General features: G+C 29.6%; 3 protein-coding genes across 4 annotated transcripts; 2 read left to right on the top strand and 1 right to left on the bottom strand.

Moving 5' to 3' along the window:
* Positions 1-245: 245 nt before the first annotated feature.
* Positions 246-1,620, top strand: LOC130895415 (uncharacterized). The gene is made up of 6 exons (XM_057802673.1): positions 246-300; positions 454-596; positions 653-840; positions 900-1,005; positions 1,062-1,202; positions 1,438-1,620. The coding sequence occupies exons 1-6, from the start codon at positions 298-300 to the stop codon at positions 1,493-1,495; spliced, it is 639 nt and encodes a 212-aa protein (XP_057658656.1). The 5' UTR covers positions 246-297; the 3' UTR covers positions 1,496-1,620.
* A 456-nt stretch (positions 1,621-2,076) lies between these two features.
* Positions 2,077-3,611, bottom strand: LOC130894906 (brachyurin-like). The gene is made up of 5 exons (XM_057801940.1): positions 3,519-3,611; positions 2,944-3,146; positions 2,654-2,880; positions 2,367-2,522; positions 2,077-2,305 (listed from the first exon to the last, which is right to left on the bottom strand). Exons 1-5 carry the CDS (start codon positions 3,579-3,581, stop codon positions 2,124-2,126), a joined length of 831 nt encoding a protein of 276 aa, XP_057657923.1. The 5' UTR covers positions 3,582-3,611; the 3' UTR covers positions 2,077-2,123.
* Positions 3,612-5,482: 1,871 nt separating this feature from the next.
* LOC130895362 (facilitated trehalose transporter Tret1-like) lies at positions 5,483-13,817 on the top strand. 2 transcript variants are annotated; one of them, XM_057802600.1, is made up of 3 exons: positions 5,483-5,612; positions 8,558-8,722; positions 10,300-13,817. In XM_057802600.1, exons 2-3 carry the CDS (start codon positions 8,566-8,568, stop codon positions 11,640-11,642), a joined length of 1,500 nt encoding a protein of 499 aa, XP_057658583.1. In that variant the 5' UTR covers positions 5,483-5,612; positions 8,558-8,565; the 3' UTR covers positions 11,643-13,817. The 2 variants fall into 2 exon arrangements, with proteins under 2 accessions (XP_057658583.1, XP_057658584.1); XM_057802601.1 differs by having other exon boundaries at positions 5,547-5,612; positions 8,553-8,722; positions 10,300-13,149.
* The last annotated feature ends 1,380 nt before the right edge of the window (positions 13,818-15,197 follow it).

Below are 15,197 nucleotides of genomic sequence, written 5' to 3' on the forward strand. Positions count from 1 at the left end.
TAATTTCATGTTTTGTTTGTTATATTATAGTCGTTTTTTTAATCTGTTGTTTAATTTACCAATTATGTGTAATTATTTTACATCATTTAATTATTTAAATAGACGAAAATTATTGAAAAGTACTAAAAATTCGTAAATTATTTAATAAAAATATTATTTCGCGCGTTAATTTTCAAACATTATTATTTTTTATGACAACATTATTTTTTTTTTCAATAATAGTTAAATAGGAATAAGTACAAGTTATAAAAAGTTGAGCCAGTTAAAGAAATCATCTAGTTCGAGTGCTGCATCAATATGGTAGGTTTCTTTATTTTATTTAGTTTATTTTAAAGAGAGACTGAATATTTTCAAACCACTATTTCTATACCATTTACATAACTTAAATAAAATTACAACTCATATTAAAAGAATAAACACTTTTCGCGTAGACACTGTATATTTATGTTACAGGTCGTTGAACTGTCTGGATTAATACATTTTTCTATGCTTATACATGTTGCCATATCTAAAAGCACTTTTATATTAAATTCAGATGCGTCTAAAATAATTGAATTAAATGTAAAAGACGATTTTTGCTTGGTACACGTTGACAAGTAAGTTTAATTATTTATTAAATTAAGAAATTAAAGTATTCATTATACATTTCTAGATTTAAAATTCAAGAAAAACTATCGAATTCCGATAAGAGTTTACAAACACAAATGCCCGACGCTTTTGTAAACGAGTTCGTAGAAATCTGTAATAATAGTACTAAGACCCCGCGGATAGATAGAGCCACTCGTGACGTGATGTATGGTATAGGTTTCACGTATCCAAAAACGTTATGGTGCGGACCAGGTGATTTACGTTTATTTGAATATATACAAAAAAGTATCGCGATTTTTTTTTATTTCCAGGAAATACTGCTAATAATTATTGGGAATTGGGAGAAAATCCACAAGTGGATGCATGCTGTAGAATGCATGATCATTGCCCTATTCATAAAGTAGGATTAATTACAATGTTAGTAATTAAAATTACAATAATACATTACATAATAATGTTATTTTTTGTTCAAGATCTCATTGTGATTGCGACAATGCTTTTTATAACTGTCTTAAGGCCGCAAACTCCCCGTTGGCGGATAAAATCGGAAATATATATTTTAACGTTCTTGGAATGTATTGTTACGTATTTGTACCACCGTGTATACAAGGAAGGTAGGTAGAATTCTTATATTTTTACTCTCTATTAGACGATATATAACTTATATTCATAACATAATTCGATCTATTATATTAACGCGACATCTATGGTTAGGTTGTCATTTAATAGGAGAACAATTAGATAGGAATCTGTAATATCATGTAATAATGTAAGATGGCGTGATTCCACCTATATAATTTCAAGTAATAAACAATAGTTTAATGTATGAACGAATTATTTATTTTTTAGTTCTCCAATTGACAAGCCTGTATGTCAAGAGAGAGATGTACCTCCACGGGTTTACTAATAATTACTTTTCAACAATATAAATCCCTTTAGATGAAAAAATAAAATTATATTTGAACCCTATATTGTTTAATTATTTTTATTTGTATTACTCACCGTCAAATAAATAGAAAATTACATTTTAAACGATATTTTCATTAAAATAATTACACGATGGAAAGTAGTCCAGTTTTATTTAATAAAATAATAAAAAGAAACAATTCAATAAAAAAAATATAAAGAAGAAACTTCCGAACATAAATAACAGCACAAAAACAAAACCGACAAAACCTTAAAAACTCTTCTTCTTTCATAGAAATCTAATAATAGATTATTCTACACGTATTCGTGCTGTGTTGCCAAATATAAAATCATATGTATAACTATTACAATAAAAAATATTTTTCCTATAAACGAAAATTTGTTAATTGCTTGTAAACTAATTATACGATCACCAATATAATTAATTAAATTATATATTTTTAATATTCGCTTGGAAGACATAGTTATATTGCTAACGTTTAATAGATAGCTCTGTTTAACGATTTAAGGAATGAAAAGATATGGTAGAGGGGAATTAACCTTGAGCAAAAATAAAAACCGTTTCAATTTTAATATTTATTCGGTACATATTTTTGATAAAACGTGAATCATATAAATTGTACGTCTGAATTTTGCATTATCCAATCGGCGTACTTCGTTACTCTGGTGAATACAGACGGTTTACCGGCTTCGCAATCGTCGGATCCGAAAGAAACGATACCTACTTGTATTCCGTTAACAGCTAACGGTCCTCCTGAGTCACCCGAACAGGTTCCTCTGTTACTTTCCCCTGTAAAAATATACGTCGAAAATATAGAATAACTTTTATTTGACGATAATGAAGTGTTTACCGGATGTACACATGAGAGTGTCTAATATTACGGCATCGTAACCCGAATCAACGTTTTTGCAATCCGCGTTACTGATAATATACGGAGTTATGTATCTTAAAGTTGGAGTTACGCCACTTTGGGAGTTTGCTGTTATTCCCCAACCGGCTACAACACCTGAAAAGCGATAGATAATATCGAAACTATATATTACGTCATTGAGTGAAATCAGATTTTAACAACGTTGCCAGATTTGGAAATTAGTAGGGAAATTGTATGATTATATTGATTTTAGAAAGTTTTCTTACTAGATTGTTCCGCATAAGTATCGGTCCCTTTGGCGAGAGTTATAATTTTTATAGCGGTAGTTTCGCTGATAGAATTTGGTAATTTTATTAAAGCGATGTCATTCTTGTTAAAATTATCACTGTCCCATTCAGAATGTATTATAAATTCTGTGGATACCAATCTAACCTGAGTATTTTCAACGATCGTTATATTATGAGCACCGAAAATAAGTGTCACTTCAACAGCACTAAAATTGACGTAAATTTTTTAACGTTTTCTTCAATATAACAAAGTATATTGCATTACTTACTTATCCACACAATGGGCAGCTGTAAGTACGTAGTTGGAAGATATCAGTGATCCTCCGCAAAAGTCCGTTTGAGACGGATTTTTTACGAAGATGCCCACTTGATAAGGAAATTGATGCGGCGTTGCAACATTACCGTTTATTATTGATTTCCGAGAAAAAAGTTGGTCTAACCTCTCTTTAGGATGAATAAATTCAGTCTGAAACTGATATTAGAACGAAAATGCAAATATAAAATAATAAAATCGATTAAAACAGCAAATTTAATTACTATTATCATAATAAAAATAATGATATATGACGAATTTGGTTGCCCTTAATTGTTGTTAAACCGGCAACAGCGCGATGGTTTTAAGAGACTACGGGAATGTTGACGTCACACATCGCCATTGTTTACACAGGTCAGGAATGAGTGTTTTATAAGATGTATGACTTAAAAAATAGTTAAACAAATTGATTAGATAGAAATTTAATACGTTACCAATCAAATATTAACAATACTCTTTCTAATTAATCCAGTTCTGTATTATTCTTCTCGTTATTTAATATAAAATAATGAGGATAATAAAAATACTTACATCATTTTGCGGTAAACCCAAAACCACTGAAAATATGTGAAATATAATTGCCAATCTCATCATTTTCGATACAAAATTCTTCACTTCACTTTTATCAATGGAGCAAAGTGAATTATTATTTTATAGATAATATATTTATCTTATCAATGAATTCTTTCCAAAAGAAACATTTCAAAAATTTAATTAAATCTATTTTTGTCAAATATCAAAATTTGAATTAAAACAAAACTAAAACAAGTCCCAAAAAACTAAGATTAATGATTTAAAGTTCATTAACAAACTTTTAATTTACGATATCATTGTTTTATTGTACATAACAAAACGTGCAATGCTGGTTGTCTACCTAGTAGGTATCGAAGAATAGTCGACAAGGCCATTGAGAATAAATCATATAAAAGAAGAAGAAAGGACATGTCACCTTTCACGAGTTAAGCTAAAGGTTATATTTTATTTTATTCCTTTTGAACTATTGCTATAAATTTTATTTTTTGAACTTTTGCTATAAATTTTTTTTTTTGCTTCTAAAATTACCAATGCATGATATGTCTACAAGAAACAAAGTTGAATTCATAATGAAATATCACATTATATCACATAATTCAAAAAGAGCTTTCAATATTTACATTATACCGATATGTATACGAAAGTTTTCCTTAAAATATATGAGAAATCCCGAACTACGCCATCTATCAAACAATTACAATACTTACTAATAATTCCTGTAATAATGATTTTGTTATTATTAGTTTTGTGTACGTCATATAGTTGATAGATGGCATGAGCAGTATTATTTTTTTTTAAATTTCATTTTTTCTATTCAAAAAATGAAGGCGTATAGTTTTGTTTCCAAAGTAAAAAAAAATAATTTTTCTTAGACAATAACGTCTATATTTTTATTGACGTTTACTTTGGCGCTATCCTTTGAAAAATGTACGTAAATAATTCATTACTGAATATTTAAATTGTTCAGTACATACTGCAAAATAGGCATTGTCTTCAGGTAATTCAATATTATGTTTATCGAATTATCATTACAAAAAAATGGATCAATTGAAAAAATGTATTTGAATAAAGATAACAAACTTACGTAACATGAAACAATTACTTTTTTTGAATATATTTAAAAGATAATACAACAATCAATATTGGGTAAAAAAGTTAATAAATGAAAAAAATAGGACACTTTTGGTTATAAATGAATTAGATTGAAGTATATTTTTATATAATTATTGTTATTCAAGAGATACAATGGAATCAAAAGCCATAAATTTATAATTAAATTACGGTAGTAGCGCCATCTATTAACCGGTGGCAGTGGTTATTGTATCTGTTTTGAAATGGTAACTGCAACGACGTGACGTAACGGTAGAAACTACAGTTTAAAAAGTTTGTAAATGATATTAGTATGAAGCGTAGAGGTAAGGAGTACCATCTCATATGGGAGCTTAGCTTAAAAACTGTCCGCTTGTAGACGGTAAATTATAATTCAAAATTTGACCAGAATGACGCTCCTGTCAGACGAGATATCATATGATCGTTCAGTTCAGTCTTCCGTCCGTCTTATTTGAATATGCAATTTTAAAAAATTTTAAATGACTAGACTCATCCCTTTATTTAAAATTTACACGCCTTCCTAACGTAAAGTATTTGATAGACACTTTCTGTAGCACAGACTTAAATCTAATAATGATTTTAGTAATCTATTACATATTTAATGTTAGTTATTATACAATGAAGACAATTGGTTTATTGTTTATAAATGTTAACCTATAATCCATCATCAGAATGATATCAATTAAAAAAGAAAAAAGGCAACACTGTAAGAAATAAAAACGTCTCCAGGTGGCTAATTTTCTGGAGCACAATTAAAACATGTGACGTTTTCGGTTTATCGTAAACTTTGTATGGAGTTATTCCACTTGATATTTTTTTTAAATTTAATACACATCGGCTTTATTCTTATCAATAACTGATATTCGTCAATTATAAATATGTTAATTGAAATCGAATCGTTTATAATCTGAAGAGGTGGTAATTGAAAACAGTATCGGATTTTTTTTATTGTTTCTCATCGCATGGTGCTGAAATTGTGAAGTAAGTTGAACCCTTTCAATATATTTGGAAAAAGGTCGTCAAGCATGTTTTTACGTCATTCGAAAATTATTTTTAAGTATATTTATGAAAAAATATTTGAAAAACGATACGTATAGTTGAATTAATTTTCGAAAAGTATATTTTTACGTATTTCTAACGATTTTATTAGTAATCAACTTTATGTATTATACAGGTTGTCTTAATGATTCTCAATATTTTTCGACTAAATTAAAAACTCTTAATTAGATTTCCCTTAATCCCTCGGGTGGATTCTATTTTTTTTATGAAAGAATCAAATTAAAAAGTTAAAACTGAAATTGCTAAAATAAACCGAAAAGTTTAAGACGAAATTAACTTTTTCGCCGCCCCTGGTATGTTTATTTTTAATTTTTTTGTAAACCCTACATACTTTCTCCGATTTTTATCTTTTGTTACGAAAATTCGATGACGTTTTAGTATCAAAATACTGAAAATTTAAAAAGAATTGAAGAATTTCGAAAAAAAAATCGTATTTTTTAATATCCACTGTATAATGTGTAATAAACAAGGTTAAACTGATTCTTCCTATCATTTTGTTAAATATTTGACCCCGGAATTGATCCATGTTTTGAATGCAAATAACAGACGTTAAGTTTAATAACCAAATATAAAAACAGGGGTGATCAGATAAATAATCGTTTTTTATAAAGAAAAAAATTAAATTATTTTAACAAGTTTTTTTTTTAATTTCATAGAAAAATGTTGTTGAAATTATGAAAACTGTTTTTCAATGTCAAATTTACTCAAAAACGAATGGAAAATGATTTAATTCGATTTTTAATTTACAAAAAAGTAGATACTCGAAAATTTATAATTTTGTTATCGCGATATTCATTTCTGATTAATTAAAAGGTTTTTAAATGATTACGAGATTGTTAATAAAAAAAAACTAATATTATTTTAGAAGATATATCTCAAGTGGCAAATCAAAATAATTCAATTGTACGCGTGATATATTAATAAATAAATGAAACTCACATTTTTCTTGAGATATTATCTCATGAGATTACTAATTAACCTACTCTTTACAATAATACTAATATCACTATTTCCATTATGATTAATAACTAATTTTACATTATTTCTAAATATCCTATGTCGAATTGATATGAAAAAACTTTTTGAACGACCACGTATATGGTAAATAACAAACGGTAAATCTGGCAACATTCATAAAAGCTTCGATTATTCTTAGTAGGCTGACAGAGCGGGATAAACGAGATACAGTGGATTTTGATGATAATACGCATGCGCACGAATGTATTTACATTATATACTCGATTTAATATAAAACGCCATTAGCAAATTATTAAAGATTCTCATCTAATGAGACTTTTAATTATTAATATCGAAATCAAATCTATAGGACGGATTTATTTTTAATTATTCAATTATTATTGTCAAGTTCTAATTTATAAAATATACTTAGCACCGGGCAAGTGGCAACACTGCGACGCCATTGTGTTATATACGTTTTTTTGTTGATATCGGTGTAAAATGTCGTCATTTAAACGCTGTTTTTTATATGTCTATACATACGATGCAAAAAAGGTAGACGGTGAATACATTTCAGAATTCAGATTAAATATTACGAGGATTTTTATCATTTTGAAGCTTTAAAGTTGGTGTAAAGGAGTAAAGAATTTTTATTTACAAGGTTAGGAGTATTCTACACTGAAAAAAAGCTAAAGTTACACATTGATATAATACATATTATATAAGATTGTAATAATTTATGATACATGTTTTTCACGTATTTTTTCACGTAGAATACGATGGAGTTGTTAGTTTTACGATAAAATCTACATTATAAGCGCTGGGAGTGATATACATAACGTATTTGAGAATTGGATAGGTCAAAATTGACATTTTCGTTCGTATTTTCCTAACTGGACATTTTGGTTAACTGCTGTTTGGCAAAAAAGTAGGTCAGAAGTTCCCGAAAAACATATCCGAAATTCGCGACAATTAAGTGTGGGGTTTTTGAGAAATCGATTTTTGCACAAAAAAATCTTTTTTTAGTTTTCCCGTATTTCTCGGTAAATTTTTTGTTTGATGTTATTACTGAGAACACCAGTTGAAAGTAGAATTAATAACGCACATTTAAAAAAAAAAATTAGTCACCATAGGTCAATTTGGGCCATAATGAGGGCCGTTTGAAATATTGTATTCACAACGTACACTTTCACAGGGTTCAAAAAACGTTTTTAAAAAAAAAATCGAAAGTAATCAAAGTTTTAAAAAAAATGTACAAAAAAAGATACCAAAACCAGCCATTTTTAGTCCAACAAGGGACCGTTAGTTTTGCATAACTTAATTTTGATAATATTTCGTTTCACCCTCGTAAATTGTTTTCCGAAGTCTTCCTCGTAATATATATGTCTGGAAGAATGGAATTTTCCACTAATAGATCAATTTTTGTGACGTCCAATGGTCTCGAAATAACAAGTAAAAAAAATCAATATCAACGCAGTATCGAAATTGATGCAAAAGATCGTCAGTTTTTCTGAATTTTAATCATGTCGAACCGGTGACACTTTAGTAAAAATTCTTCAATAATATCGTGAAAAACGACGTGGAATTTTTTATCAGTACTAAAAATGTAACGGTTAGTAATTAACTTTATTAAACAACTATATACATATATTGTTGAATCAGCTCCATCTATCGGAATATACTTTGACAGTTCATTTATTTACAAACATTTTGTAAACAAATTAAAAAATAGTCATTCGTAATTAATAGTCAACTATGAACGACAGTTCAAATAACATATCACATAATTTGTTGTACTTGAAAAATTTACCAACAACGAATAATAATCGAAAGATATAATTTGAGGTTATGTTACATTATGAGTCATACAACGAATTTAAATATAGATTTTTGTTTTATTTTTGGGTTAGGGAAGAAAATGGAAAACAAACAAGAATTAGGTTACAAAAAAGTACCGATACTTGAGGAAGGAGTGATCGAAACATCGACTTTACCAAGTATAGAAAAACCATTCGTGACAATAACAACAACTGGAGATACGAATCGTACTTTTCTTTATATAGCGGCTTGTACAGGTACTAATATTTTTTATAAATAAAATTAATACGAAACAATTTTTAAAACTTCAAATATTTCTTTTTTTACATAGTTTATTTTAAAATAATATTATTACAAGGGAAATGTGAAATATACTCCGGCGCCATCTACATAATCTAGTATAAACTAGATTTACTTTGACGTTACAGAAAACTGTAAAAATAATGTTCAATTCAAGTTGTAAGTGAAATATTCAAGTATAGATGGAACTACTAACACTTGTTTACTTATATAGTTACGGATAATGTTGTATTCGTTTTTCATCGTATGTAGAATGGAGGAATTTTGGTATAAATATTTGAATAATTGTAACAAAAGTTTAAATTTTAATCGAATTATATGTTAAACTAAATAAATTTGATTTGAATAATTTAGGAATATGAGTCTAATTAAGTTACGAGGTTATTACTAAATTTTAGATAATAAAGGTCGATAAAAATATAGGAACCTACTAGTTAGGTGACACAGAATACTTCTACGTATTGCGTTAACATTATGACATATGTAAACTTTGTTTAAAAAGTGAACTGTGACAGACGCCATTTAATTAATCAGCAATAGGGGAGACTGGGGCTTTAATAAATCCTAACGATTTAAAAGTAAGATTAAAATAAAATGAAATCGATATATTTCAAGCCGGACGATACATAATGGAAGATTTAACGGTGAAGTTAAATGTAAAATACGAGGGTACCTCGAAATGATCCATCAATTTCGATGTTTTGGTTTTTTGTCAATATGAGTCTAATTAAGTTACGAGATTATTACTAAATTTTAGATAATAAAGGTCGATAAAAATATAGGAACCTACTAGTTAGGTGACACAGAATACTTCTACGTATTGCGTTAACATTATGACATATGTAAACTTTGTTTAAAAAGTGAACTGTGACAGACGCCATTTAATTAATCAGCAATAGGGGAGACTGGGGCTTTAATAAATCTAACGATTTAAAAGTAAGATTAAAATAAAATGAAATCGATATATTTCAAGCCGGACGATACATAATGGAAGATTTAACGGTGAAGTTAAATGTAAAATACGAGGGTACCTCGAAATGATCCATCAATTTCGATGTTTTGGTTTTTTGTCAATATGAGTCTAATTAAGTTACGAGATTATTACTAAATTTTAGATAATAAAGGTCGATAAAAATATAGGAACCTACTAGTTAGGTGACACAGAATACTTCTACGTATTGCGTTAACATTATGACATATGTAAACTTTGTTTAAAAAGTGAACTGTGACAGACGCCATTTAATTAATCAGCAATAGGGGAGACTGGGGCTTTAATAAATCTAACGTTTAATGAGTCAGACGCCATTTAATTAATCAGCAATAGGGGAGACTGGGGCTTTAATAAATCTAACGATTTAAAAGTCGGATTAATGAAATGAAATCGATATATTTCAAGCCGGACGATACATAATGGAAGATTTAACGGTGAAGTTAAATGTAAAATACGAGGGTACGTCGAAATGATCCATCAATTTCGATGTTTTGGTTGTTTTTGAAAGGTTACGTACATAATATTTTTTTTTTTTCGTTTCAGTTAATATTGTATCTTTCATTTGCGGTACGAGCTTGGGATGGACGTCGCCGGAAATACCGTTATTGAAAAATTTAACCACTAGTCCGTTGGAGGAAATCATAAGTCCTTCGCAGGAAGGTTGGGTGGGATCTTTCCTCCCCTTAGCAGCGGCTATCGGTCCCATAGGCGGGGGAGTATTAGCAGATAAAATCGGAAGGAAAAAATCTCTGTTGATCGCCAATATACCTTTTTTCGTAGCGTTTCTCGTAAATTTCTTCGCGAATTCGATCTATCATTTCTTTTTATCGAGATTTCTATGCGGTCTGGGCATAGGGATTATATTTACCGCTCTACCGATGTATATGGGGGAAATAGCCGACGACGAAGTCAGAGGCGCCCTGGGATCGTTCATGCAACTATTCATCGTGATAGGATTATGTTTTTCTTACATACTAGGGCCTTACGTGCCGATGAAAACGTTCAATTTGATTCTACTGACACCCCCGGTGGTATTTTCGATTTTGTTCGGCGGTTTTGTACCGGACAGTCCGTACTATTTGATCCAAAGCGGTCGTATCGACGAAGCTTTGAAGGCTCTGATCAAATTTAGAGGTTGTAGTAGAGCTTCGGCGCAAAAAGAATTGGAAATTATGCGGACCCAAATCGAGGAAGATTCGAAAAGTAAAGGGAATTTCGCGGAAACTTTCAAGATTGTATTAGGTTCGAGAGGTTTGAAAATGGCGTTGTTTATATCGCTGAATTTGGTTACTTGGCAACAATTGTCCGGTATTAACATCGTTTTGTTTTATACCCAGAGCATTTTCACCGACGCCGGAGCGTCTTTGGCTCCGGAAATTTGTACTATAATCACGGGGGTAGTTCAAATAGTAGCCAGCGGCGCTACGCCTTTACTAGTCGAACGTTGGGGCAAGAGATTCCTCTTAATGCTATCCGCCATCGGTATGGGTCTATCTCAAGGCGTATTATCATATTTTTTCTATATGAAAGAGGATCAATCGAAAGATGTATCCGATATTGGTTGGGTACCGATCGTGAGTCTGGTGGTTTTCATTATCACTTATTGTCTAGGTTTCGGACCGCTAGCTTGGGCTGTTTTGGGCGAACTATTTCCTGGTAACGTTAAATCGGTAGCGTCTTCGGCTACCGCCTCGTTTTGTTGGATCCTCGGGTTTTTTATTACGAATTATTTCGGCGCTTTAACGTCTCTAGTAGGAAAATCGGGTTCGTTCGGTTTATTTACAATTTGTTGCTTCATTTCGGCCGGTTTCGTTTATAAATTTTTACCGGAAACGACTGGGAAAAGTTTGATCGAAATCCAGGCTCTTTTAAGCGGGGAAAATTGAAATATATCCTCGATTAAATAAAATATTATAAAAAAAAATTTAGTACGCCTCTGGAATTTCTATCTACAATAGACAGTTGGCTACGTCGCATAATCAAGGTCGACTAATATATCGGAAATGACGTATACTCCCGCTTCGATGTGAATCGGCCGACTAACTGTCAGCGACTGCTGCACAATTATGTTGGTAACTACATTAAATACCGATGTGTTACTGCTCTCTGGCGGTCAGGATCGGTACTATACGTTATAGGGAATGTATATATTCTTTATTGAATTAAAAGTGAGGGAAAGAGAAAGTTTTACCATAGGCGTGCTATACGAAAATTATTTTGTGGGGGATTTGATTAGATTTTCTTTGAAAATCACAAAGTTTTATGGAAAATTACAAGAGAAAAATAAGTTTTAGAATTAATTTATCTATGGTATTAAATTAATATGTTTTTAAATCAAATACTCAAATATATAAATTCATGAAATTTTCGACAATCATCCGGAAAAGCACTAATGTTTCGAAAAAATGGTTAAAATTTTTAGAATGGTCCAGAAAATCACTTAAACTACGAGAAAATGCTCCTTAATTTTCGAAAAAATTGCCGAAATATTCCAAAAATACCGTAAAAGTTTTCAATTTTTTTTAAAAAATTTCCAACTATTCTCAAAAAACCCGTAAACTCCTCCAAATTTTCAAAAAAATGTTGAAATATTTTTGAAAAATTGAAAAAAAATCGACAAATTTTCGAAAAAATTGCTGATATATTTCAAAAACATCCTAAAAGTCAACAATTTCCCAAAAAAACGCGCTGGATTATTCCAAAAACACCATAAAGCCACCAAATTTCAAAAAAAAATGTCCAATTATTCGACAAATTTTCGAAAAAATTGCTGATATATTTCAAAAACATCCTAAAAGTCAACAAATTCCCAAAAAAACGCGCTGGATTATTCCAAAAACACCATAAAGCCACCAAATTTCAAAAAAAAATGTCCAATTATTCGACAAATTTTCGAAAAAATTGCTGATATATTTCAAAAACATCCTAAAAGTCAACAATTTCCCAAAAAAACGCGCTGGATTATTCCAAAAACACCATAAAGCCACCAAATTTCAAAAAAAAATATCCAATTATTCGACAAATTTTCGAAAAAATTGCTGATATATTTCAAAAACATCCTAAAAGTCAACAAATTCCCAAAAAAACGCGCTGGATTATTCCAAAAACACCATAAAGCCACCAAATTTCAAAAAAAAATGTCCAATTATTCGACAAATTTTCGAAAAAATTGCTGATATATTTCAAAAACATCCTAAAAGTCAACAAATTCCCAAAAAAACGCGCTGGATTATTCCAAAAACACCATAAAGCCACCAAATTTCAAAAAAAAATGTCCAATTATTCGACAAATTTTCGAAAAAATTGCTGATATATTTCAAAAACATCCTAAAAGTCAACAAATTCCCAAAAAAACGCGCTGGATTATTCCAAAAACACCATAAAGCCACCAAATTTCAAAAAAAATGTCCAATTATTCGACAAATTTTCGAAAAAATTTTTGAAATATTCCAATAATATCGTAAAAGCTTTCAAATTTTCAAAAAAATTTTGAACTTATCCCAAAAACCCGTGAACTCCACCAAATTTCAAAAAAAAATGTCCAATTATTCGACAAATTTTCGAAAAAATTGCTGATATATTTCAAAAACATCCTAAAAGTCAACAAATTCCCAAAAAAACGCGCTGGATTATTCCAAAAACACCATAAAGCCACCAAATTTCAAAAAAAAATGTCCAATTATTCGACAAATTTTCGAAAAAATTGCTGATATATTTCAAAAACATCCTAAAAGTCAACAAATTCCCAAAAAAACGCGCTGGATTATTCCAAAAACACCATAAAGCCACCAAATTTCAAAAAAAAATATCCAATTATTCGACAAATTTTCGAAAAAATTGCTGATATATTTCAAAAACATCCTAAAAGTCAACAAATTCCCAAAAAAACGCGCTGGATTATTCCAAAAACACCATAAAGCCACCAAATTTCAAAAAAAAATGTCCAATTATTCGACAAATTTTCGAAAAAATTGCTGATATATTTCAAAAACATCCTAAAAGTCAACAAATTCCCAAAAAAACGCGCTGGATTATTCCAAAAACACCATAAAGCCACCAAATTTCAAAAAAAATGTCCAATTATTCGACAAATTTTCGAAAAAATTTTTGAAATATTCCAATAATATCGTAAAAGCTTTCAAATTTTCAAAAAAATTTTGAACTTATCCCAAAAACCCGTGAACTCCACCAAATTTCAAAAAAAAATGTCCAATTATTCGACAAATTTTCGAAAAAATTGCTGATATATTTCAAAAACATCCTAAAAGTCAACAAATTCCCAAAAAAACGCGCTGGATTATTCCAAAAACACCATAAAGCCACCAAATTTCAAAAAAAAATGTCCAATTATTCGACAAATTTTCGAAAAAATTGCTGATATATTTCAAAAACATCCTAAAAGTCAACAATTTCCCAAAAAAACGCGCTGGATTATTCCAAAAACACCATAAAGCCACCAAATTTCAAAAAAAATGTCCAATTATTCGACAAATTTTCGAAAAAATTTTTGAAATATTCCAATAATATCGTAAAAGCTTTCAAATTTTCAAAAAAATTTTGAACTTATCCCAAAAACCCGTGAACTCCACCAAATTTTCAAAAAAATGTTGAAATATTTTTGAAAAAATGAAAAAAAATGGATAAATTTTCAAAAAATTTGCTGATATATTTCAAAAGCATCCTGAAAGACACTTAATTTTCAAAAAAATACTGAAATAATCCTAAGAAAATCAAAAAAGTCGACAAATTTTCAAAAAGCTTGCTGAAATATTCCAAAAACATACTAAATGTCATCAAATTTTCAAAAAAATGCTGTATAATTCCAAAAATAGCGTAAAAACCACCAAATTTCCAAAAAATGCCCAATTATTCCTAAGAAAATAAAAAAAGTCGACAAATTTCCGAAAAAATTGCTGAAACATCCCAAGTCATCAAATTTTCAAAAAAATTCAGTCACTAAATTCTCAAATCAACCGAGAGATAAAAAACAAATTTTTGTGAACTTTTTTTTCCGAAATTAAACCCCCTCCCCTCCCCAATATTTCAACTTGGTATAGATATAAATTGCCCCCAATCAACTTATTCGCCGATACGCCTCTGTTTTATATCGGTTCGTACGCGGGACACCCTGTATAGATGGTAGGTAGCTGTCTTTCCTTCACTTTATTTTCAATGTTATATCCATAGAGTTAATGTTAAAGATAGATATTTGTGACGTATGTGACGTCACATCATACGTCAAATTTTATACGTGGTCTTGGATATGTCATATGTCAAATAAATATGACGTTTTTTGTACATTTTTGTTGTAAATATAAAGTTCAGTGTGTAACGGTTAGGTTTGTAAATAGACATTGAAATTATCAACAAAACTTAATTATTATATTCAAATTTGTACTTCATAGTTTACTTTTCACAAAAACCCATATACATATATGATT

Source organism: Diorhabda carinulata, chromosome 6, assembly GCF_026250575.1.
Source record: "Diorhabda carinulata isolate Delta chromosome 6, icDioCari1.1, whole genome shotgun sequence".
NCBI lineage: Eukaryota > Metazoa > Arthropoda > Insecta > Coleoptera > Chrysomelidae > Diorhabda > Diorhabda carinulata.

Bases quoted from the DNA above. Each gene is read 5' to 3' on its own strand.
- LOC130895362 (XM_057802600.1), top strand. From the start codon at position 8,566: ATGGAAAACAAACAAGAATTAGGTTACAAAAAAGTACCGATACTTGAG. The intron at 8,723-10,299 runs GTACTAATATTT...TTTTCGTTTCAG, and splicing joins TTATATAGCGGCTTGTACAG to TTAATATTGTATCTTTCATT.
- LOC130895415 (XM_057802673.1), top strand. The intron at 597-652 runs GTAAGTTTAATT...ATACATTTCTAG, and splicing joins TGCTTGGTACACGTTGACAA to ATTTAAAATTCAAGAAAAAC. The intron at 1,203-1,437 runs GTAGGTAGAATT...TTTATTTTTTAG, and splicing joins CCACCGTGTATACAAGGAAG to TTCTCCAATTGACAAGCCTG.
- LOC130894906 (XM_057801940.1), bottom strand. From the start codon at position 3,581: ATGATGAGATTGGCAATTATATTTCACATATTTTCAGTGGTTTTGGGT. The intron at 3,147-3,518 runs GTAAGTATTTTT...TTCTAATATCAG, and splicing joins TGGGTTTACCGCAAAATGAT to TTTCAGACTGAATTTATTCA. The intron at 2,881-2,943 runs GTAAGTAATGCA...CGTCAATTTTAG, and splicing joins GCTGCCCATTGTGTGGATAA to TGCTGTTGAAGTGACACTTA.